Source organism: Mya arenaria, chromosome 12, assembly GCF_026914265.1.
Source record: "Mya arenaria isolate MELC-2E11 chromosome 12, ASM2691426v1".
NCBI classification, from domain to species: Eukaryota; Metazoa; Mollusca; class Bivalvia; order Myida; family Myidae; genus Mya; species Mya arenaria.
This window is the reverse complement of record NC_069133.1, coordinates 68193413-68219515: the sequence shown is the minus strand read 5'-3', so window position 1 is coordinate 68219515 and position 26103 is coordinate 68193413. Positions and strand designations below refer to the sequence as shown.

Genomic DNA, 26103 nt, shown 5'->3' with positions numbered 1-26103 from the left:
GCAAGACCTTAACCAGAATGTCTAAGTCAAATAATAAAGGCCCATAATTTGCATTGTATTCAAAAAGTGTTATCTGGGAATACATATCTAATGTTTCAATGCAATACATGATATAATTGCTGAGATATTGACTTAAATGTGGTTACATGCAAAATCTTAACCAGAATTTCGAAGTCGAACAATAAAAGGCAATTATTTTGCATTAAATGCAAACTAGAGTTATCTAACTTGGTTAATTAAGTAGGTTGGATGGTTTACTACTATTGTATCAAGTATCAATGCAATACCTCAAGTAGTTGCTGAGATATTAACCTATGTGTGCTTACACGCAAAACCTTAACCAGAATTTCTAAGTCAAATAATAAAGGCCTATTATTTGCATTATATTCAAATAATTGTTATCTAACTTCATTAATTTAGTATCTTAGATAGTTGGGAATACATATCCAAAGTTTCACTGCAATAACTGATGTATTTACTGAGATAATGACTTAAAGGTGCTTACATGCAAAACCTTAACCAAGGTGTGACGCCAATGCCGATGCCACCGCCGACGCCAGGGTGAGTAGTATAGCTCTCCTTATTCTTCGAATAGTCGAGCTAAAAACGAAGAAAAAAATACTGTCCAGTAAAAATTTTGAAAAGTTAAGGGAGTTCTATTGGCTGCATCATGGCCTGACCCTCCCATGACAGCATCATCACTTTTGTTGTGTTTGAATGTATGAGTGACTTGAGTTAGCCGTGACCATAAATACCAGTCAACTATCTCATTTGCATGCTTTCATACTGTAACAGATCTATGATGCATAAACTGCCACTTACAACAGGATCAAAGGGGTGGAACACGTTGAAGTATTTCTGACAGGTAGGAAGCCTGAAGTCCTCTCCGATGGTCTCCACTCCACGTGCAGACAGTATGAGGCCCATTGGGGATCCAATTGCAAAGCAAGATACGGGGCTGAACTTGAGCTGGGGGTACTTGATGTGGGGCTGCCCAGTCCCACCCTCACCCACAATATAATCCACCGACATGCTGGAGGAACTGCCTGTTGCAGGTCTGTGGAGATACAAAACATAATGAAAGCTTATGTTGGCACCTACCTTTATACCTGTGGAATTTAATGTAATTATAAATCACGATATAGAGTATTCAAATATGTGACGTTATCATTTTGAAATAGCATCAATTTGTTGAAAATATTGGTCAATGATAACACAAAATTGGTTGAACTTAAAAGTATTCTTGGACATGGTGATACTATAATGCGTTAAGCACAGATTGAACGCTATTTCCTTCGAATTGTCATTTTTTAAGCATTAAAAACAGACAGAATACTGTACTCTTCGACATGGAGATACAATTAGGCATTTAAAAGAGGTTGAATGCTGTTTCCTTCGAATTGGGATTTTTTAAGCGTTACACACAGACAGAATACTGTATTCTTCAACATGGAGATACAATAAGGCGTTAAGCACATATTGAATAATGCATCCTTTGACATGGCAATGCTTTAAGGCTTTAAACACAAAGGAATGATGTATGTTCTGAAAAGGCGATTATATAAGGCTTTTCATACAGACAGAATGAAGTTCCTCCAACTAAGGACACAAATATCCTAACCAACCTTTGCTCCTGTTGTTGCTGCTGAAGCAGCTGCTGTTGTTGCTGCAGTGCAACCCTGGCTGCCTCCTGGGCTTCCCTTTGTACCTGCTGCTGTCTACTCTTGTCCTGAATGCACATGGGAGACTAGTGGTATGATGGTGATATACTTTGAATGTATGTAGTCATGTAAACCATTATATAAAAATCTCACCTTGGTAAACCTTAGCATGTCAATTCATTAGAATAAGCATGAGTGTTTTTCAGATTCTTAATGGCAATGTATTTTATGAAAAATGTATGACCATTATTTGTAGGATGTTCAACAATCATGTACGTTATTTTCAGGCTAGAGACATGAGATGGGGCATAAAGCTGTGAAATTATCTTAGCAGGTTGGCTAGAGAAAAGCTTAAATGATGCCCAACTCTCATCTATGTCCAAACTAACCCATTGATCACTGTAACTCTCACCTTTTTGTTTGCCTCCTCTCTAACGAGCCCCAACAGCTTCTTCCTTGGCCCCATCCCCAGGCCGAGCTCCTTCAAGTCAGATTCACTACACATGCTCTGTAACAAGGATTCAAGTTATCATGCTTATATCTGATTATGAGAGCCTTTGTTTGTTTTAAGCTTGAAAGCTGCACATATTCTAAGGCCCATATTCATATAGTGTCAGATTGCCAAACTCAAAGCACTCATCTGCCAATGTAACTTCTAGTAATTAGTTGGCATAGAAACAGTGCCAGTATTCATAGCATATCTTAAGACTTTCTCACTTTGAGTCATTTACCTAATTAAAGTATTTCACTGGCAAAATAATATAATTACTTAAAAAATTCTGAAATACTTTGTTTTCAAGACCTTTATCAAAATTAAACATTTTTATCATAAAACTCTTTCCAATTTGACTTGCTGGTTAGATGTTTCCTAAATACCATAATATAATTAGGTACTAATCACCAATAAATTTTGCGCAAAAAAATGGGCATGATTTTCAAAAATACCTTTGGAACAACATATGGTAGTTTATGATTGAAAGAATGATTTATGAACTGTACAGTAACAATCAGAAACATCCCAGAAGACCTACCAGGGACTCCAGGTCAATCTGCTCTTGTTCAAACAGCTCTACTTTCTCCTGTAACCCAACCTTGACAAGAAGGTCAGCCAGGGTAACGGTCTCATCACATGGTTCATCTACACTGGAGCTGGTACTTTCAATCTCCGGCTATAAACATCGATAATCATGTACATACATGTCCTTTACTATGTTATTGGCATGCAATATAATATATATTAAAGAGTCCAATAAATTACATTGCACTGATTCAAGAAATGTATACCAGTACATAAATCATTTATGTTTACATAAAATGTTAATGAATTTTCCAAAAAATGCTGAAGACATACATTTTATAAAAAAGACATCAACAACCCCTAAAAATTATTTCTTGATTTTTGATCTTGTGTTCATTTCCCATTGTAATGGATTTGCATTTTCATTGGGTAGTTATACCTGAGACCGGGTCAACACAAATGTTTTCTTTTCTATAAATCCTAAATATTGGGACATATCCCGTATTGTTTAAATGTTTCATAGCATTCGCTGCTTTTTCTTTTATCTGTTTAGTTTTACAATGGTCTGGTTCTCATTATATTAGAGCTATATTAAGCGACCTTGGATCAAATCAATTGACCAATCCAAATTGGAAGTCTCTTTCTAGCCCCTTCTTAAAACATCAGTATGAAACAAACAAAAATCTCCAAAAAACTAAGTCTACTCTGCTAATTCTTCAGTTACATGAATAAGTAACAACAATGCAGGGTAGCATATGTCTATACAAGTAAAGCTACACTAGACATTCCTGGGCAATGAACACTGCAAAAACACAGGCTTCCAAAATAGACAAAAGAAATCAGAAGGGTATAATTGAATTTAAAAAAATAATCTCACGATCACCTATTCTCCCTGATCGTAGTAGGACTGTTACCTAGTTACTTGTGGCTTGGCTTGGGCGAGCAATGTGAAGTATTCTTTACTATGATAACGAGGGCACTAGTAAATTCAAATGTCTTACAGTTATTTCCTTGGAAGTGTCAGATTGAGAATCTGCCTCCCTATTGGTTGGCTGCTCAACACTTTCAAACATGGCTTCTGATTGGTCACCTTGGTGTTGAAGAAGGTCAAACAAGATGCAGGAACCTATAAAAATGATATTTCAAAGTATTATAATTATACGTTGTAATGAATGCAACACATTTGCAAGAAATCAGTATCTTTCTTTAAAATTTGTTACGATTTCTTTTTTATAATTGTATTGTTGGTAAAATTTTACAGTTGATGTCTGACATCATGACATGCATGAAATAAAAAAAACAATATGGCTTCTATCCTAGTTTTATGGCCCTGGCAAAGAAAAGTTCTTAATCTTGCATCCAATTGCAAACAATGAACCTAAATTGATTGATTAAACTGATTTTGTCCATTCATCTAACATAGTGAAAACCGTACCTAGACTATGCCCAGCCACAGATACCCCACCCTGGAACGCTGGATTGCGTGAGAGAAACAGCTCGTACAGTCGGTTGATCTCATTCCCTACTGTATCAACCAAACGCTGAAACATACACATAGTTAATTTGTTTATACATATTTTCAGCTCAGCCATGAAGTCAACCTTAAAATACTAATATGAATCACTTTAAAAGTCTGTTTCCTACATTAAAACTTGAACCCCTTCAGTGAGAGGGTGATACCTATACCACAAGACAACTTTCACACTCTTGACGTGTATTTTTTTCATATCACAAGCCAATAGAAGCAATCTGTTTTATAGCATGCTATGTAGATTTTTTTACCATTTTACCATAGTTAGGATAGCTGTTCATATAACCTATAGCAAATTTAGAACTTCCAAGAAGATGAAACAAACCCTTATACCTAGATAATCGACAGGTTTTGTTAACTTACCTGAGATTAATCATTTTAAGTATTTACAGAAGCAATTAAATTTGGAATATAATTAACATTATTCCTGTACCTGGCAGTATGTCGGGCTGGTGTAGAAAAGTACGTCCGTAACTGTGTCATTGACAAAGTGTCGCAGCTTAGGAATACTGGGTAATGTAATCTGTTTTATGCGTCTGAAATGAAACGTATTGCAAATTAAGACAAGTCAACACAACTATGTTGTTTTTTGCAGTCAAAAGGCCATAACTCAACAAATATTGAAGTTAGAGTTAGGCTTTCATGAACATGTGCAAATTGTCTCTTGCATCATGAGTACAAAGTTTCATAGGAATATCTTGAACATTTATAATGTGAAAAGTAAAAGGTTTTGTACACAAACGACCACAAATACCAAGGCTAAAGTATTACCTTATCTATTATTTAAGAGTATAAATGACCTAAAAAGACAATACAAATGAGGCAATAGACTTGTATGAATATCAAGTTAGTGATAAATTTGTTTAAAAAACTGCTTTACACAATCCTGATGACAAACATGCTGAACATTTGTGCATGTACTAACTTGTCAATGCTGGTCGCGTCCCCATGGACTGCCATATGCCACTGAATGGGAATAAACTCAACACGTCCGATCCTGTTACTCTCCACGGCCTGGGTGAAGTGGCTCGACAGCAGTGAGTGTGACGTCGACCGGAAATCATCCACTTAAACAAAACACAACTATTCGTTAACAAACCATGATGGTTCTGATTTATTGATGCTTGATTATGAAGACAGCTTTGAACTGCTAGTTATCACTCTAAAAAATGATAGAAACTGGTTGCAAGTGTTGTTCAATTTTAAAGGTAGGACAAAGTGTTGACATAATAAAGAGGGTTGAAACACCAAAGCATGCCATTATAAAAAACAATCTGCAGGTTGTATCCACATATACATGAATATGTTGGTATCTGACATATAACCATAGAAATGTGTTCTAACGGTAAACCAGGAATCGAAAACAAAGGCCCTATTCTTTGCTCACCACATTCAATGATGCTACGGAAGCGTAGATCGCAAGTTGTTCCGATGCCGTGTACAACAAACAGAAGATGGTCCACCTGACGAGACTCCCCCTTGTCAATGTCAAAGTCTCCAACACCTCGCTTTACTACACGAGGTCGTGGCTGGTCTGTCTGTGTGTGGAAATGAGACAATATATAAAGTTAAAAAGCTTCCAATAGGGATCAGACTAAACTACTGAGACAAGGAGTCTTTCAGTCAGTTTCTATTATGATCAGAAAAACAACGTACTCAGTGATATCCGCATTGCAACCACAGTACTTTCTTCAGTTACACTTTATACTTACCATGGAACAATTGACTGACAAAATCTTGTTTTAAGGAACATGCATTAGGCAGGAGAGACAACTCTTTCCCAATGAATTTGCATGTTACACTCAAATTTGGTTCAATAACACTTCAGTGTCAGTAGCCTTCATGGCCGTGTGGTCTTAACTTTTGCCTAATATTACTGTACTGAGAAGGCAGACGCTGTTCAACTCCCATAATGGGCAGAATATTTTTCAACCGCATAGCATCTGGTACTTTGCGGAACCAATGAAACTGCCACATTAAAATTCATGATTACGAGATTTACCTAGCCAAATTGCACGCGGCAGACAACAAAGCATAGCATAGTGTGTATTGGGGGTATCCGACAATGTGATATATGTAAAGAGAAAATTTCTCCCTCAGCTCAAAACAGTTTAAGTGACAGTTCAATGACTTTTTCTCAGCCTGTTTCCAGAATTAGTGAGTTGAAAATATTGTAATAAATCAAAACAACATTTCAATTTGATATTTAAAAATATGACAGTAATAATTAAGAAAAGGAGTGCTGCAGAGGGAGCAACACTGCCAGTCTGTTTATTTAGCATACCTGGACATTTATTTAAGTAAGATTTCTTAACTTGGCTATACATGTATTGTCCCTTTAAACCAGTGTATCAAGTTTCATTGAATATCTTGAAAGTTTTTTTTAGTTACGGCACAACAACAACACCAAGCCAAACACAATATGTCAAAAAAGAAGATCTTCAACAGACAAACTATACACAATATGCAATAAGCACGGCAGCCATTACAACAGCCAACCTTCTCATAAGGCCAAGGTCACTTCAGTTAAAATCCTGTCTTGTTTTCAATATAATGCTACAGCCAAAGTTCATGATTCATGTTCAAGGTAAGCATCTTATTAAGCTGTTGCTCCAACATTAGTAGGAGTTTAAATGCTTATTTTTGAAATGTTGATAGAAGTCCTTCAAAAAGAAGCAAATAGTTTCTTATTGAAAAGGTTTTGGTTAAGGCAAACAAGTAAGATAGGAAAGGAGTTCAAACATAAACCACAACAGTTTTGATCCTGTTTTCCAAAAACAGACATGTGTAACAAACAAACTGATTCCGACTTTTCATTACCAAATTTATTTTGGTGAAATGATCAGAGTATTCAAAGGGCACTGATGATAAAAAAAATTCTGTTCTTGCTTCATGCCAAAAGCATATACACATATAGTCAAAACCCGTTGGCTCAATTTCCACATAGCTTGAACTTTATGTATCTTAACTCTTTGTAAGCACTCTGGCATGGCCCGATATTCACAAAGCTCGAAGTATTTTGGCCAGTCCCTTGGATATCAAGCCAATGGGTTTCCACTGTAGTTGAAAAATATTTAAACCATTTACATGAAAGAAGAAATAAATAAATAAAATAAAAATGTAAATGATGTGAACTCGGATTTTAAAATATATACTAAAGATAGTACTCATCAAAATTGACCTGATCCTTCTGACCTCTACATTCATAATGTCACAGCTGAATGATTTTCTTAATTTATATAGCTGACTTGATAGCTCAGTTGGTAGCTATAGGCTTGTGTATATACATGTAAATAATGGTAATTGTTAATAGGCTTGTGTATCACAAGTGTTCCAAAACAAAATTAATATGTTAATACATTTGTATGTATGGGTCTAAAGGAAAGGTTCTGCCTTGTACATTTCTATTGGATCTCATCCTTAATTTTTATACATGTATATCTTGCATTCTGGCTTGCTTTTTTTCTGAATTACTCAGGCGGTCAGCTATCAATTGATTTGTTTATCAATCTCACATATAATCATGTAAAATATTCTTATTTCAGCTATCCCTTTATTTCAGTTAACTATAGCTAGATTTAAAGCTTTCTTCCTTACTAACTTTCTTTTTTTCCTTGCTTAGTTTACAATACTCCAACACGAATTAGAATGTCAGCAAGCATCAGGACAAATACTGCATTGCCGAATTTAGCAAACAGGATGCAAACTTTTCCTTGCTTAGTTTACAATACTCCAACACGAATTAGAATGTCAGCAAGCATCAGGACAAATACTGCATTGCCGAATTTAGCAAACAGGATGCAAACTTTTCCTTGCTTAGTTTACAATACTCCAACACGAATTAGAATGTCAGCAAGCATCAGGACAAATACTGCATTGCCAAATTTAGCAAACAGGATGCAAACTTCAATAATATGAGTGTTTCATATCATTACACCAGGCTGCACAACTATGTGGGTAATTTACATAATTTGAAAAAAAAAGAAAAGATTTTATAAATGGAACAGAACAGGTTGCTTCTGGTCCAGAGTTTCTGTTTGGTCACAAATAACTATTGGAACTTGTGCCCTCTGTTGTCGAAAGATGGAGCTGTTTCTTTTAAAAAACTTGGCATGTTACAAAGTAGTTGCTTAGATGTGCTCTTCGGTCATTAGGAGAATGTGAAGTCTCTTAATGATTTGTAACAGATTATCTAAACTCCTGGATTAGCTTTGAAAATAAACTGAATGGAATGTAGCATCAAGCAAGATGACCAATACAACTAATGTTGATCAGATGATGAATTGAGGCTGCAATAAGGCAAGATGTAAATGTCTGAAAGCAAATTGTACAAGTCAAAACACAAGCTGTCATTTTTGCTTCAATACTCTTTCATAGGTCTATAGTTTGAAATGATGATTTACTAACTTAAACTTAAGATGAAATTGAATTGCTCATTGAAACCTTAATGTTGTTTGTAACCTCCATAAAATATATTCATGATAAACAGTCAAGGTCAGGAGAATTTGTCCGTATCAATATCAAAGATGTTACATGAATAGTATGCTGATCCTGGTTACATAAAACAATGTTATATTACAGCTCAGGCAAAACCCAGACCACACTACAAAATTTACAACAATAAATGGAGACAAAAGCAGAAAGAGACATTAGATGGAAGGGAAGTGGAGTGGGACATTAGAATGAAGGGAAGGCAGAGTGGCACATTATATAGAAAAGAAGGCTGAGTGGGATATTAGAATGAAGGGAAGGCAGAGTGGCACATTATATAGAAAAGAAGGCTGAGTGGGACATTAGAATGAAGGGAAGGCAGAGTGGCACCTTATATAGAAAAGAAGGCTGAGTGGGACATTAGAATGAAGGGAAGGCAGAGTGGCACATTATATAGAAAAGAAGGCAGGGTGGGACATTAAATAGAAGGGAAGGCAGAGTGGCACATTATATAGAAAAGGAGGCTTGGCAGGACATTAGATAAAAGAAAAGGCAGAGTGAAACATTAGATAGAAAGGAAGTGCTGACTGGGACATTAAATAGAAGGGAAGACAGAGTGAGTCATAAGATAGAAGGGAAGGGCTGACTGGGACATTAAATAGAAGGGAAGACAGAGTGAGACATTCGATAGAAGGGAAGGGCTGACTGGGACATTAAAAAGCAGGGAAGACAGAGTGAGTCATTAGATAGAGAGGAAGGGCTGACTGGGACATTAAATAGCAGGGAAGACAAAGTGGGACATTAGATAATAAGAAAGGGCTGACTGGGACATTAAATAGCAGGGAAGACAGAGTGAGACATTCCATAGAAGGGAAGGGCCGACTGGGACATTAAATAGCAGGGAAGACAGAGTGAGACATTAGATAGAAAGGAAGGGCTTACTGGGACATTAAATAGCCGGGAAGAAAGAGTGAGACATTAGATAGAAAGGAAGGGCTTACTGGGACATTAAATAGCAGGGAATACAGAGTCATTCCATTTAAGGGAAGGGCTGACTGGGACATTAAAAAGCAGGGGAGACAGAGTGAGACATTAGATAGAAAGGAAAGGCTTACTGGGACATTAAATAGCAGGGGAGACGGAGTGAGTCATTCCATAAAAGGGAAGGGCTGACTAGGACATTAAATAGCAGGGAAGACAGAGTGAGTCATTAGATAGAAAGGAAGGGCTTACGGGGACATAAGAATGAAGGGAAGACAGAGTGAGTCATTAGATAGAAGGGAAGGGCTGACTGGGACATTAAATAGAAGGGAAAACAGAGTGAGACATTAGATAGAAAGGAATGGCTGATTGGGACATTAAATAGCAGGGAAGACAGAGTGAGACATTCCATAGAAGGGAAGGGCTGACTGGGACATTACATAGCAGAGAAGACAGAGTGAGTCATTATATAGAAAGAGTCAGTTTGGGAAGGGCAGAATGAGTAATTAAACAGAATGGAAGGGCTGACAGGGACATTAAATAGCAGGGAATACAGAGTCATTCCATTTAAGGGAAGGGCTGACTGGGACATTAAAAAGCAGGGGAGACAGAGTGAGACATTAGATAGAAAGGAAAGGCTTACTGGGACATTAAATAGCAGGGGAGACGGAGTGAGTCATTCCATAAAAGGGAAGGGCTGACTAGGACATTAAATAGCAGGGAAGACAGAGTGAGTCATTAGATAGAAAGGAAGGGCTTACTGGGACATTAAATAGCAGGGAATACAGAGTCATTCCATTTAAGGGAAGGGCTGACTGGGACATTAAAAAGCAGGGGAGACAGAGTGAGACATTAGATAGAAAGGAAAGGCTTACTGGGACATTAAATAGCAGGGGAGACGGAGTGAGTCATTCCATAAAAGGGAAGGGCTGACTAGGACATTAAATAGCAGGGAAGACAGAGTGAGTCATTAGATAGAAAGGAAGGGCTTACGGGGACATAAGAATGAAGGGAAGACAGAGTGAGTCATTAGATAGAAGGGAAGGGCTGACTGGGACATTAAATAGAAGGGAAAACAGAGTGAGACATTAGATAGAAAGGAATGGCTGATTGGGACATTAAATAGCAGGGAAGACAGAGTGAGACATTCCATAGAAGGGAAGGGCTGACTGGGACATTACATAGCAGAGAAGACAGAGTGAGTCATTATATAGAAAGAGTCAGTTTGGGAAGGGCAGAATGAGTAATTAAACAGAATGGAAGGGCTGACAGGGACATTAAAAAGCAGGGAAGACAGAGTGAGTCATTAGATAGAAGGAGTCAGTTTGGGAAGGGCAGAATGAGTAATTAAATGGAATGGAAGGGCTGACTGGGACATTAAATAGCAGGGAAGACGGAGTGAGTCATTAGATAGAAAGGAAGGGCTGACTGGGATATTAAATAGCAGGGAAGACAGAGTGAGTCATTAGATAGAAAGGAAGGGCTGACTGGGACATTAGAATGATGGGAAGACAGAGTGAGTAATAAGATAGAAGGTAAGGGCTGACTAGGACATTAAATAGAAGGGAAGACAGAGTGAGACATTAGATAGAAAGGAAGGGCTGATTGGGACATTAAATAGCAGGGAAAACAGAGTGAGACATTTCATAGAAGGGAAGGGCTGACTGGGGCATTAAATAGCAGGGAAGACAGAGTGAGGCATTATATAGAAGGAGTCAGTTTTGGAAGGACAGAATGAGTATCTAAACAGAATGGAAGGGCTGACAGGGACATTAAACAGAAGAGAAGACAGAGTAACACATTTCATAGAAGGGAAGGGCTGAGTTAGACATTAAATGTGAATAAGGGTAGAATGGGACATTACATAGAAGGGAAGGCAGAGTGAGAACATGAGATGAAAGGGAAGGCAAAATGGGACATTACATAGAAGGGATGGCAGAGTGAGACATGAGATGTAAGGGAAGGCAAAATGGGACATTACATAGAAGGGATGGCAGAGTGAGACATGAGATGTAAGGGAAGGCAAAATGGGACATTTCAATGGAATAGAAGGAAAAATGGGACAATTGATGGTGAATAGAAAGAGTGGCATGTGAAAAAAGAGAGGGAATGCAGAGTCAGACATGGTAGGAAGGAAGGCAGAGTGATACATTACATAGAAGGGATGACAGGGTGAGACAGATTGCGGAAGAACAATTTTCACAACAAGCATTTCATTCAAATGTGACTGGTGACTAGATTTACCTGTGATGTGTTAATGGCGCTCACCTGTACATACATGTGCAAGTATTACTGTATTGTTAACAACAGCTTCATGTACATAAACAATGTGGTATCCAGGATATATACATATGCCTAACAACAAACATGTTAACCAAACAAATTGTTTATCATTGTTTCAAATATGATAAACTTTTTCCAGATACCGTCTGGTCATACTATTGACAGTATGGGTGAGGAAGAATAACTTTTTTTTTTAAATGATATGAAGTGTTTTTAAACCATCCTGGAAGTAATAATAAACTTTTGGTATAAATATAAGTTATGAAATGAGTCATTGTTGTCATTATCTGGGATATGAACACAGTGGGGATGGTTAAAGTATGCATGGTTTAAAGGTCTCAACTCACCTTAACACATAACACCTTCTCCATGGCCTAGTGGTTAAGCGTTCGCCTGCATGGTTTAAAGGTCTCGACTCACCTTAACACATAAAACTTTCTCCGTGGCCTAGTAATTAAGTGTCCACCTACGGAGCGGGAGGTCATGGGTTCGATCCCTGGCCGTGTCATACCGAAAGACTAAAAAGGTGGTACAAGTAGCTCCCTTGCCTGGCGCTCGGCATCTAAAGGGTAGTGCTTGGAAAAGTGGTTTACTCAGTACTGGTTTAACCAAGGAAAGTTGTAACCTGTGTATCAATGCTTTATACCGAGCACGTAAACCAAGGGGTCTCTTCCAGAAAGAGCTAGGGTATAGCACCCTGACTTCCTTGTATACCACCACTGTCTCTTCAGCCTGCTGTCCCTTCAGCAAAAACAAAGGACCCTAATGGAATTGAGTGCTTGCACTTTCACGGGTTATCCTTGACCACAAGGTGTAATAAAATACATACATACATACATACAACCAGCCCAACTGCATTCATACCTCGATAATGACATCAAACAAACCATTCATTCCTTAAGAATACCTGTGCATTTGAATAAACATATCTATATAACGTTCAAACTCTCTGCAGAGATAATCTAAGCCATGTCAAATGTTTTCACTGATAAAGGTTAAGGCTAACATACCATGACCAGCATATCAGTGAGGGTATGATAAAGTGTCTTTAGATCATACTTTCAACTATGAAGCAAGTGTCACAAATTATATTAAAATTGATACTAGCAATTGATATCAGTATAATCACAAAAATATTTTGTTTAGAGGTGCCATTGACCATACCTGTAAATTTCCCCACTCGTCTGGTTGTGATGAGGCCACATAGTGGACCATCACATTGGCATTGTGCATAACAACCGTCTCGCCACTCTCAAGTCGGATAGGCTTGTGCCACACACCGCTGGAAATGGCAGTCTTGTACTCTTCCTTGAGAAACATAGGATATACATTTGATAGAATATTATGTCTTGTTTTAAGTTGTGTGCTATTGTGTAACTGCATGATCACTCAGGGACAAGCTTATAAATACTGCATGATCACTCAGGGACAAGCTTATTAATACTGCATGGTCACTCAGGGACAAGCTTATAAATACTGCATGATCACTCAGGGACAGGCTTACAAATACTGCATGATCACTCAGGGACAAGCTTATGAATACTGCATTATCACTCACAGGGTTCGAATTTAGACTCGCATACTCGCAAAATGCGAGCGACATAAATGCAAATTGCGAGTGACTTTTATTCGAGCTCGCAAAAATCTGCGAGTGGCTTTTTCTAGACCACAAAATGTTAAAAGAAAAGTAGAATAAACATAAACTTAACTTCGCTACGTGGTCGAGTGTAAACAACCTATAAGTGGCATGTTTACACTACCAGTAAAGAGAAGACAGTACGGAGTCACGCTCAAGTAAGTTTTCAAAAATAGAACAAATACGGAAAAGGCCGAGTTTTCTCTCGAATCTTTCCAGGATGCTCCGAGGCTTGCATAATACAAAGTGAATACAAATGACGTAATCACCTAGCTCAATCATTGGCTAAATTTAGCGCATTTCGCGCACTTTATGTTAACACCATCAACCTTTGAATATATCCGCTTAACTGTCTAAGTGGGGTTTCATTAAGCGGACGTAGACGTATGATACGTCCAGAAAATCGCCAAAAAACATCCCAGAATTTGACCCCGGGCCTTTTGAAAATTCCTTATAATAGCCTTGTACGCCTCTTTTAATGTGACCGGACGTTTTCATATGCTGCACCATTGACTGCTTAAAATATGCCGTACTGCCCTTTCATCTTCCATTATGCCTTGTACGAGTCATGTGACAGTTTATTGTGCGTAAGGAGCAGACGACCTGTGTATTCATAAATGGTTCTAATCCGATAATTAGGAAGAGCCAATTAGAGAAATATCGCCAGGAGGCGGAGCTATTGAATCAGCAAATCAGAATATACAATGAGAACTCGTTCATTCAAAGATGAAAGTTTGGAAAATGCTATAGAAAATGCGAAGGGATGGTGAAAAATGTTGTCAAGCACTATTTCACCTTTTAAAATAATTGATAATTGTTCTGTACAGACGAGATTCGCTATTTTAATTATTGTTGATTTGAAGCAGATGGTAACTGCCAATTTGTAGACATAGGAAAGCTGGCGCTAACACAATCAAATACATCAATTTATCAGTAAATGTTTTGAAAGAGTATTTGTAAAATATTAATGATGAACATTCTTTTGTAACCTCCAAAATATTTTGATGCTTTATGTCGCGTTTTCATATCATGTCTACGATCATGTCAAAATTCGCTGAAACCGCCATTTTGTCGGAACGATTTTCGGTGTTATTTTATCAATGTTCTGTATAAGTGTTTTTTTAAGCAAGGGCAGTGATTTTTATTGTCATTTTATTCTAAAACATCAACATATTAAGCATAATTTTACCAAAGACAATTAAATAACAGCCAGGTTAATATAACATTCGTACTCAATCCTGATCGTACAAACTAAATTTCGTACCCTACATATTTGTGTTTTTTTGTGTGTGTATTTATGCCAATATGATTGTTTCAAATGCTTAACTTTCTGTTAAAATGAGACATTGCACTAATGAAGACTCCAGACAAGTACAGTCATATTACCACAGACAAGAAGACAAATTTTAATTTTGATATTTAAACACACCCTTCCAAATTTTGTGCAAAAGCAACAACATTTTGTAGAGTCTGAAAATCATGGAAAATGATTTTAATTGAGAATGAAAACAAAACACTCTAGGAGGAAACTCCACAAACCCCCCTTGTAACAGGGGTGGACCCCTCCCACACCCTACCACATGCGCCCCTATGCTAGTCTCTTGTAATGGTTGAATATAAACAATAAACATAAATATAAACATTTTGAATTACATTTTACCTACAAATTATATGAAAATTCCTGAAAATCAGACATCGAATTAAAGAAAATCCTGATTTGGGGTATTATTAAAACCCCCGACTTCGATATATTTTATAGTCCAAAGCATCCACGCTACATTTACTGTTGCTTTTATTTATTATAAATTTATAATGTTATTGTTTTTAATACTTATAGACTTAATCAGTTAATGAAATCTGTAGCGTGCTCGCCGAATGGGTATTACCCGATGGCGAGGGTAAATATACCCTCCTCAAAGTTAACAATGTCAAATTATTGGACAGCTTTGTTATCAAAAAGCGGCCAGCATCCGATGAGTCATCTGTACCCTCCAAAAATAATTTAAGCCATCAACAAGTTCTAGTAGTCGAGTCACACAAGATTGATACTTTTTTAATATTCATAATATGTCTTTATAGGTGTAAATATCTACTTTAATTAGACAATATTATAAGGGAATAAAGAAAATAATAAAATTGCAAGTTAATTTTTACTTTTGCGAGTTGCCTCAAAAAGCACTCGCAAAATTTTGCAAGTGCTCCTCAAATTTAAATTCGAACCCTGACTTGGGGACAAGCTGATAAATACTGGGACAAGCTTGCAAATCCTTTATGATCACTCAAGTGAAATCGCTCAGGGACAAGCTTGTTAAGTCTTCATATACATTTTTGTTTTCCTTGTAAATGAACTACAGAAATAAATTTTTGAAATTACATAAAATCTAGATAGCAGGACGAATCACTAGCAGAGGAATTCTCAGTAATGTGAAAAACATCAATCTAACTTCAGTTCAAGGTACACAGATACATACCTCCAACTTCAAGCACATATTCTCTTCATATGGGGTGTATCTAGTGTCACCCTCACGCTTGTAGAACCAGCTACATCGGCGCACCAGCCTTGGATCTTCCTCCCAGTAGACAGAGTACCGCTTGCGCTCTGATAAGTTCACATCATATCGACCTCCCTCAATAGGCACCACCAGGTTGGCTTGACCTGTAGAAAACACTGCAATGACAGACTGGCCCGAATTTCTCGAACAATTTTGAATCCATTATTACAGGATCCAGTTGAGCACACAACATTTTTGGCATTTCTTTTTTTTTGTGCAAAATCATGTTTGATTAAGTTATTTGACAAAATGAAGCCTTTATGCCTTTTGGGGGCAGAGGTTTAAGAAATATATGCTTGTTGTTAAATAGTCATTGCATACAAAAAATATTGTTGACTATGCTACTTTTACCCACATATGCTGGACACCATGGCCAGACACTATATGCATTGACAAAACATATGGTTGGCTTTTAATAAAGAAGAGAACTTAAGCTTGAACAAATTCTGATGTAATTTAATTGAAAACATATTTAATTAAAAATATTTTATGGATCATACCTTAAAAAGAAAATGTGAGCAAGGGTTTTATAATGTGATATATAATAATAACCTCGGACAATCGGGGTTAAGTGGTTAAGGTTTATTAAGGGATGTGATTGACTTGGCAGGTGTAAGGCTGGAACAATTTTGGATATGACTTATGGGGGAGCTTAATTGGGTGTCAAAGGGTGGAAGGGGGGAGGGAATACCCTGCCACAGAAGCATAACTGGTCTTTGAGAAGCCCTTTAAAGGGTTTTTCTGACTTCAAAATCGAAGCGAACTGGAGTGTCAATACTTAAAAAAATTAAGGTAATATCCAAAAGCAACCAGTTATCATTTAAAATAAACCAATCTTTTTTTTGTAATTATGTTTTTATGTCCCTAGAGCCATTAGATTAGCAGAAATCTGCTGGCAAATCACATCTGATTCTCTGTAAATGCCAACAAATGGTACCTGTATTGAAGGCATCCTCAAGGGTAAGATTGTCGGACATTGACAAGGGGTACCAGACATCCCGGCCCTCAACCTTCTTACAGAAACACCAGTGGGGGGACACAGGGGCGTATACACCTGAAATATCACCAATATTTTTTTATATGAATTGTGTTTAATGTTGAACATTAAAGTTCATTTAAAAAATATATTTTTTAACCATTTTAATAAGAATGTTTATAATTATGAAGACTTTATTCGCAGCATTTATTTCAAAGAGTAATTCTAGATACCTGTAGCATTTGGTACATAGCCCATCCCTGGGAGTGGCCCCATACTGGGCTGGGCTGGGATAGCAGGGATTGAGGGGGGGCCTGGGTCTGCCCTATGACTGGAGGAGCTGTTGAAATCAGGTGAGAATGGGATAGGAGCAGGCGGGTTGGCAATGAAGGAGGACTGAGAATTGGCGTATGTTCCGGTCGGCATTGGTGCATAACGACTAGAACCATGCTTTCTGTACAAGCCGGACAGACCTGAAAATTGAAAAATGAGGGTAACATATCCAAGTTTGACTTATTCGTAAATCAATGATTAAACATTAAGTCAACCATTTTTTTGTAATTTCAACATCATTTGTCAGATCACTTATCAGTACATGATACTCAACTATTTAAGGTTTACCATAACCAAAAAGCTAATCTGGAACCAGTTTATTAAATTCTATGAACAGTCTTTTAATACTACAATGGGTATTACCACTAGCATTTGGCATGGGCGGCATTGCAGACATGTGGCTAGAGGCAGGTACATGTGATGTAGGAGCTAGAGGACCTGTCCCAGAACCCTGTGAGAATGGTGGAGTCACCCCGGGGCTAGGCCTTCCTGGCAAACCCTGGTTTATCTGTGTAAAAGGGTCAGCGGGTGATGAGCCAGTGTTAGCAAACAGGTTGGCAGTCTGGGGCCCCTCCCTGTGTCCTGATACAGGCGGAGCTGTCATGGGTCGAACTGTTGGTGGAGGTGGAGACTGACCCACAAAACTATCAGCTTCACCCAAAATGTCATCCTCTAAAATGGAAATTTGGTAAAAGCATGGTGCCTGCTGTCTATGTGCAGATTACATACCAATCTTACAATGATGACAAGAACTCTCATCTAGTTCATGCAATTTGCTCAAGTGTTTGAAAGTATCTCCAAAATATCTCAACACTATGTACAGATGAAACGAACTGTACTTCTGACTTGGTGAACATTCCCTTTGAATGACTATTGGATTAATCCATGAATTGGCTCACTGCCTTGTGATTATTCTTTTATACTTTCGGAAACTTGAACAAATTTCTACATCTACATGCATGTGCAGATGAGGATTCATGTTGTACTGGTGTTTGTTAAAGTATTTTTTTGGATTTGATTTGTACTCATTTATCTTCTTCTGAATCCAGAGTTGTTTTAATTGCAGCTACTTAGGCCTTTCAAAATTTTCTGACAATAAATAACTGCAGTTATACATAGTTATGTGTTATGTTATGCTAGATTGCTGGTAGGAGTGACCTTTAGACTAGAGTGACCTCTTGAGTAAATATGAAGAACAAAAAAAGTATTTCAAGTTGAAGGTTAATATTGTTTTAAAGGTCAAACAACACAAAAGCAGACATATATTTCCATAAAAAAACTGAGCACAGATTTGGAAAGTAATTTTCGGCAAAAATGAAAGTAGTCTTATATCTGCTTTTATCTGTAGTCTGGGTCACAAGTCGGACCAACTAATGTAACGCCCTAATGAGCAGATACCCAGGTATGATTCTGATAAACTGTGTTGGTTTTAAGTAGCTATCTAGCAGTTTTTTTTAAGTATGTAGATGTGCAGTTATGTCAAAGGTTTCATACAAATATTTTAAATATAAGGTTTACCCTAACAAATAAGTTGAGCATTTCAGTCATCAATTCTTTGAAGATGCGACGGACAGTTACGACGAATACAGATAGTATTTTTGTCAGACCAATAAAGGACAAGGCCTTAAATTGGCTAAATACAAACTGGGACCAATAATACAGGGACTGGAAACGAGCCGTTATGCTTGAATATGTTGTCGTGCACATGCGCATTGCGCATTTCCGATATTGACGATTCGTGAATGTGACCGAAATATATCGTTATAATTTTGATGACTACGCTCTCGAGAAAGCATTGAGTGTTAAAATACCGTCGCATTGATCAACCGTAAGTGTTTGTGTTTATTGCTTTCGTGTAGTTTTGAGTTTTTATTCGGTACTTCTACCATTTTTTATAAGACAATGGGACAGTTCTTCGCATTCGGATGGGTGATATCCGAACAAAATAGCGAATTTGCCATTTTAGTGATAGGTTTCGTTCGTTACTCTACACATACTTAAATAAATTTCGACAATTCGTTATTGAAATGGTGTTGTCATAGCATGGCTTAATGTAGTCGTACACTTTTTAAAAAAAAATGATTTTAAAATTATTCGACAGTTATGTATTGAAAATGTGTTTTTACTGAATAAATTCTGCATCAATCTGGCTGGATTTAATTGCCTTTCAAAATGTATTTTTATATTTATTTTGGCATAATTTGGTACCTAACATATTGATGGTTGTACCGGGGGAGTTTTTAATAAGATTACAAGTTAACATGTTAGTGAATTTTTGGTTTGAAGTTAGCATTATTTTTTCTTATCATAAATTGGAATTTGATGAGGGTATGTATGTGGTAGCTGCAATAAATATTTTATATGTCAAGCTGAATAAAAAGTGACCATGAGTTAAAAGAATTGATATTATCCTTAAAGACAGATCAAAATGCAGCATCAATGATAATAGTGCTATATTTCATCTATATATATTTTTTTCCTTGGCTATCTTTTTTGTTGTTGCAGCATTTACTTATGAACGTTTTAACAGCTGTTTTGGTCTTCGAATGAACCAATTTATGCGATAATGCATTGAAACCAGTGATATAAGACTGCTGACAAATATCAGAATGCAGGTTATGATATTTATGTTACAAAAAGCTCATGTTTCACATTTAAATTGTGCTTTCAGGTCCAAATGCGTCTGACGTTTTCCTGGCAGATTCTTCATAACTGAGGAAGATGGACCTTCTACATTTCATGAACACCATTGACCATCAACTCACATTTGCTTAAAATGAATATATAAAAATGTTGAATTATGAAAAACATCTTTATTTCACTGATAAATCTCTATTTACCTCCAGAAAACATATATTAATTCATTTTAGAAGTACATGATTTTTGGTATGTATGACAGCAGTGATTTTTTGGAAATATTTTTACTGTTCATGTATGTGCCTTGCAAATTGGGAAAATAAGACACAATAGCAAATAAAATGGCAAATATACATGTTTTCATAATCAATAATCTTACTCCAATGTTGCATCGTACATGTAAATCACTTGAGTATGACATATACAATAAAACATTCCCACCTCTGTCGTTTTCCTTTCCATGTCTTGAACGCATGTGCCCATGTATTCCCAACACCAAAGCATAACTTTCATCACATACATATTGTTTCCGCAAATTACTTTTGTCACTGTCTCGAGGTTTTTGGAGATAAATTGATTTAGAAATAGTAGCAGAATTTTCCTCAAAATCACTATCTAAAAAGTTATATGCACTCTTAGTAAACCCGCCAAGTATAGTATCGAAATCCAAGTCATAAATAACGTAATCCTCTTTAAAATATGCCATTCTCACAAATGATAATGTTTGAATTTAACAAAGTGATCGAACGATGGTATTTGTTTGTCTACGTTTAATTTATTATAATTTGAGTAATAATTACTAATTACCCTTTGTGTTTTTCTTGCATGGCTCTTAACACCGTATTTACTTCTTAAGGTGTTACAAACATTTATCGTGTTAGCATATTCTAACATCACACTTGAAAAGACACGTTTACGTTCATACTTGAAACCAGCAACTTTTCATGTTTCCCAGTTCATTTTGGGGTAGTACACATGGATTTTTTAAAATTTCGTTTCATCCCCAGACATTTGTCTTTCGGGCATTTTATATCAAATGAAAGGTAATTTAATAAGCTTGATATCGGTATATTAGTTGTAAATTTTTCATGTTTAAAATTAAATAAATGATGATTTTTGTTAGTCATTTCCTGTTTTTTAAACCTGCACTGGCGGTCAAATATTGCCGACTTTCATTTAACCCTTTCCCTCATGCCAAATCAGCCATATTAGGCCTGCCACTGCATTGCTTATCAGTACATTAATAACCAGTAGCCAATAGATAATAAGCCCCTATAAGTACCCCTACTGCATAGGAGATTATTGGAGAATATTGAAAAATTGCCCCCTATGCATTTCTAACTTATTTTTCTAGTATTTCTTTTAGTTTAATCAATTATAGTTCAATATAAAGTTTGTAGGTAAATGAATTTCCAATCCAGTGGTATAATTTTTATTTTGTTGTCTAAATTATTTGGTTGAATACTTATAGAGAAACACAACTCTTGTGAAAAATTGAAGATGTTTCAATTGATTTCATATTTTACTATATTTCCATTGACACCTATGCGTAACAACTTTAAAGATTTTGTAGTATTTCTTTTGATTAAAATAATGTTAGAAATTCAAATAATGAATATAGTATTTGTAATGTATTAAATTTCGAATCTAGTGATCATAGTTTAATCTAAAAAGGTTTATGATAATAAACAAATATTCAAATCACAGAAATCATGCATTGTTAAAAAATAAACACAATTCAATTGGGCAAACAGCAAATGTTATTTCAGATTAATTGTTCTCATAAATAAAATTGGCATGTCCGTTGTTTTGAAATGAATTGAATAAAATAATTGTAAATATCAAAATAAAAGGCTGGGTCTGCTACTGGCAGAGTTTTAAAAACTTTGGGAACGTACTAGATATTGCCCTCAACAAGCCGAACAACTCAATTTTTTAATAGTCAGAATCGCTATTTAAATTAAATTTTGTGAATCCGTAATAATATTATTATTAAAATCTGTCAACACAAGGCAATAAATCAAGGTCTGAATTGCATGGACAATTACGACAACATTCTTGTGTATTTATCGAGATCGAGAGAACACATGTTTTAACAGCTGTCAAACTGGGTCAAATCACATATAATTTTATTATTATCTGTGTATTCACATCAAAATACTAACTTTGATTAACAGACATAAGGGGACATTTTTATTACCGGATTAACATTCCATTTTTGGAAACAGAAGTGACAAATGACATGTGTTTATTCAAGCCAGACTCTTGTTTACTACATCGTAAATCAGCCATTTTGACACATTTCTAAACCATGACAGGTGACGTCATTAGCGCGTGATCAATAGGATATATTTATATGATATTAATTCTTGGTAGTTTTAAATAGCTAGTGACGTGTATGGGGATTTTCCATTAAAAAAACGAGACAAGCACGCGTCGAGCATGCGCTATGAACTTTTAAGGCGTGTTTGAGCTCTGTCTCTTTTAGTCGCGATTTTCCGAAAATCTTGAATAGTAACATCATCTTTTTTCGTTATTTATATAATAATCGATGTTTATATTACACAAAAATGCATTTGTTGCGAAAAAATTAGCAACAGATAGGTTAATAAATGACCGTAAAAAAACATGGCACATTTTGGAACAATCATGCGGGAATCGATAGAGGGACATTTTGGAACAATCATGCGGTAATCGATAAAGGGACAATTTGGAACAATCATGCGGGAATAGATTAAGGGGCAATTTGGCACAATCATGCGGGAAAGGGTTAAGGACTTTTTTTACCTCTCCGGTTTAATGCCAAATATTTTTTTCATTAGTGCATTTCATGTCAAATGAAAGATAATGTATTCAGGTTTATATTGGTAAATAAATTGTCAAATTCTCATATTCAGTTTTAAATAAATGACTATTTTCATTACACCTTTCCTCTTTTTCAAACCTGTTCTGGCGGTCAAATATTGCCGATTTTCATTGAACGTCTCTTTTTTAACTCGCCTTTTCAACCCCACACATTTTTTTTCATTAGTGCGTTTTATGTCAAATGAAAGGTAATTTATTCAGTTTTATTTCGATGTATAAATTGTTAAAATTTCATGTTTATAATTAATTAAATAATAAATTTCGTTAGACCTCTCTTGTTTTTTCAAACCTGCACAGGCGGTCAATTATTGCCAACTTTCATTTAACGCCTCTTTTTAACTCGCCGTTTTAACGCCAAGCATATTTTTGTTATAAGCGCATTTTATGTGAAAGGAAAGGTAAATTATTCAGCTTTATATCGGTGTATAAATTGTAAAAATCTGAAGTTTATTACTTTAATAATGACCATTTTTGTGAAGTCATGTACATATTTCACTCCATACGGCATTGCTGTAAATCTTGGAAGCGTGCACTGATATCGATCGAATCATTGTTATCAGTGATGGAATCAATTGACGACAGCATATTCAGACTGGCTCATGCTGTACATAGCTTGGTTTCCTCTCCCTGTAATCTTACTCCCAGATACAAAGTTATACTTGTTAACCAATATGACAACATTTTGGGAACAAACTACAAACCTGGACCAAAAAGAGAGGGTTCTGATTGAACAACTGGCATAAAGAGACTTTGCTGGTCAGGCGGCGTTAACGTCAGGCCCCCTCCGGCCGGCATAAGCAGCAACGGAGGTGGAGTAGCTTCTTTTTTCGACCTGTCAGCCATTACACGTCAAATACCGGAAGTGTTCTACCGGTGATTTGTTTCACGATGTTTGTGTCGCTATCGAATTAAAAAAAAATCAACGCTGGTTACTTCCCCTACCTAAGATGAATGAGATGTGGATTGCTTTTAGGGGCAAACACGACAAAAAGTTCTGTATTTGTTCAGATTACTGTTACAGTAGTAATCAAAGATAGAAATATTTTATACACACTCAAGCAAGATTGCGTTGTTTAATTCAATGATAACACTAAATGGCATTCGGGATTCTATTAAGCACCGCCAAAAAAATAAGCGTTATTCCAAATTCCGGCGGGTACAGGGTGATACAGGAATCATATTGGAAAGTGAAGGGTTTATATTTCAAATTTTATTGAAATTGTTAAAAAAAATAAACAAGTTAGAGCATTTTTTTCTTCTTTTTTTTCGAAAATAGATCGGAAATCGAGGTGAAATCCAGATTTCGACAAGTGAAATCCACTCATAACTCATAAATTTTAATAAATAATTTTGTGTTTTGGTATACTTATTAGAAAGTGCCTCATAAAGGGTTCATATTTCAAATTTTATTGAAATTGTTAAAAAAAAAATAAGAAGTTAGAGCAATTTTTCGAAAAATGATCGGAATTCGAAGTGAAATCCACATTTTGAGACATGAAATCCACTCATAACACATTTATTTTGTAACAAATATTTTTGTTATTGAACAAATAATTGAAAAGGCTTTATAATAGGTTTATATTTCAAATTTTATTGAAATTGGTCAAAAAATAAGAAAGTTGAAAAAATATTTTGAAGAAAGATCAGAAATCGAAGTGAAATCTATTTTTTGAGAAGTGATATCCAATTTTGGAGAAGGAAATATTCTTAATATAATAAAATAAATACAATCAAGTATTGATATTAATAAAGTAGAGTCGTTTGTACGTTAACGTTATCAGCTATTACTGTCGCGGCTTCTTATTAGTCAGAACCTTGTAGACATGCATATATCAGAACAGAACAGAACAGAACATTTATTGTTAACTTGAACATATACAGTTCATCGTTGTCACAATAACATAACACATGACATGGCAATAGTTGATAAATGCGAGAGTGCATTATACATATATACATATATAAACTATCAATGATTTCAACATGCTAAAAGTTAAGCAGTATTCAAAGCAGTATTTGGTAGCTTAAAAGCATGTTTACAATACAAAACTAGTTTTTGTAGACATGCAGCATTTTCCGAGTTTAATAATTAAATGAATTTAAACATGCTTGGTCTTGCATAGTAAAATTTAGTTATGTATTTTTTCCTAATGCCATTATATTTCGGACAAATCAAAACAAAGTGATATTCATCTTGGATATCATTATGAACACATAAAACACATTTACGCTGATTTCTTTTAATATTAACATATCTGCCTCTTTCAACATTTAACATATGAGAGGATAATCTAAATCTAGCAATAATATTCCTAAGTTTATAGCTATACAATTTATCTATATACGATGACATATGAATAGTACATTTTAGTTCTCTGTATAACACTAGTGAACTTAATAGTTTATATCATTTTTTCCAATGTCCAATAAATGAGTCGAATAACCTTCTTCTAAAATTAGGAATACAATAATCAATATTAATCGACTCCGGATATAACCATACTTCATTGAATCCTGCATTTTGTAATATAGTGCGTACATTAGAACACCAATTGTTTGAATTTGCGTTATTTTCCGCATCATATCGAAGGCTTTGCAATGTATTGTATAAAATGCAATTGTCTCTTTTAAATTGATACAGTTTAAGAAAATAGTTTACAATTCGTACATGTCTAGTAACATACAGAGGGTACCGTCCTAGATCACCATATATTGCAGAGTTACTAGTGCTTATTTTTACACCAAGAAGTCTTTTCAGAAATGTTCAATGAACCCTTTCTATATTTTCAGCTCTACAGAAGCCCCATACTTCACAAGAATAGCACAAAATTGATGACACAAATGAGTCGAATAAACCCAACATAATTTTAACAGGAATTTCTTTCCCCCTAGTTATCCCAAATAAATTTCCCATAGCCTTAAGTCCTTTATCTGCTAATGTCTGTGTAGCGTTCATAAATGATCCCCCACTTGACAAAACAATACCAAGATAGTTAAAAGATTGAACCTTTTCTATCAATTCATCATTGTAGTAAATATTTACATTTTCATTGTTATTACCTCCCTTTTTATAAACAACTATTTTTGTTTTATTAACATTAACCTTAAGTTTCCATTTTTCACAATATGCATGCAAATTATTTAAAGATCTTTGAAGACCTTCAACAGTACCAGAAAATATTACAGCATCATCTGCAAA

General features: G+C 35.8%; 1 protein-coding gene across 2 annotated transcripts in view; it reads right to left on the bottom strand.

Moving 5' to 3' along the window:
• LOC128211628 (phospholipase DDHD2-like) overlaps positions 1 to 23758 on the bottom strand; it is a 29499-nt gene extending 5741 nt beyond the window's left edge. The window contains exons 1-16 of one of the 2 annotated variants that reach the window (XM_052916615.1): positions 23606 to 23758; positions 17766 to 18074; positions 17303 to 17542; positions 17031 to 17147; positions 16013 to 16197; positions 13070 to 13213; positions 11867 to 11890; positions 5598 to 5748; positions 5136 to 5277; positions 4644 to 4746; positions 4115 to 4220; positions 3681 to 3805; positions 2693 to 2830; positions 2074 to 2169; positions 1626 to 1729; positions 823 to 1057 (exon numbers count right to left, since the gene is read on the bottom strand). In XM_052916615.1, the coding sequence (XP_052772575.1) occupies positions 823 to 1057; positions 1626 to 1729; positions 2074 to 2169; positions 2693 to 2830; positions 3681 to 3805; positions 4115 to 4220; positions 4644 to 4746; positions 5136 to 5277; positions 5598 to 5748; positions 11867 to 11890; positions 13070 to 13213; positions 16013 to 16197; positions 17031 to 17147; positions 17303 to 17542; positions 17766 to 18074; positions 23606 to 23747 (2361 nt within the window). In that variant the 5' untranslated portion in view covers positions 23748 to 23758. The remainder of the gene's footprint in view (positions 1 to 822; positions 1058 to 1625; positions 1730 to 2073; positions 2170 to 2692; positions 2831 to 3680; positions 3806 to 4114; positions 4221 to 4643; positions 4747 to 5135; positions 5278 to 5597; positions 5749 to 11866; positions 11891 to 13069; positions 13214 to 16012; positions 16198 to 17030; positions 17148 to 17302; positions 17543 to 17765; positions 18075 to 23605) is intronic. The other variant, XM_052916616.1, reaches the window with a different exon arrangement.
• Positions 23759 to 26103: the final 2345 nt, after the last annotated feature.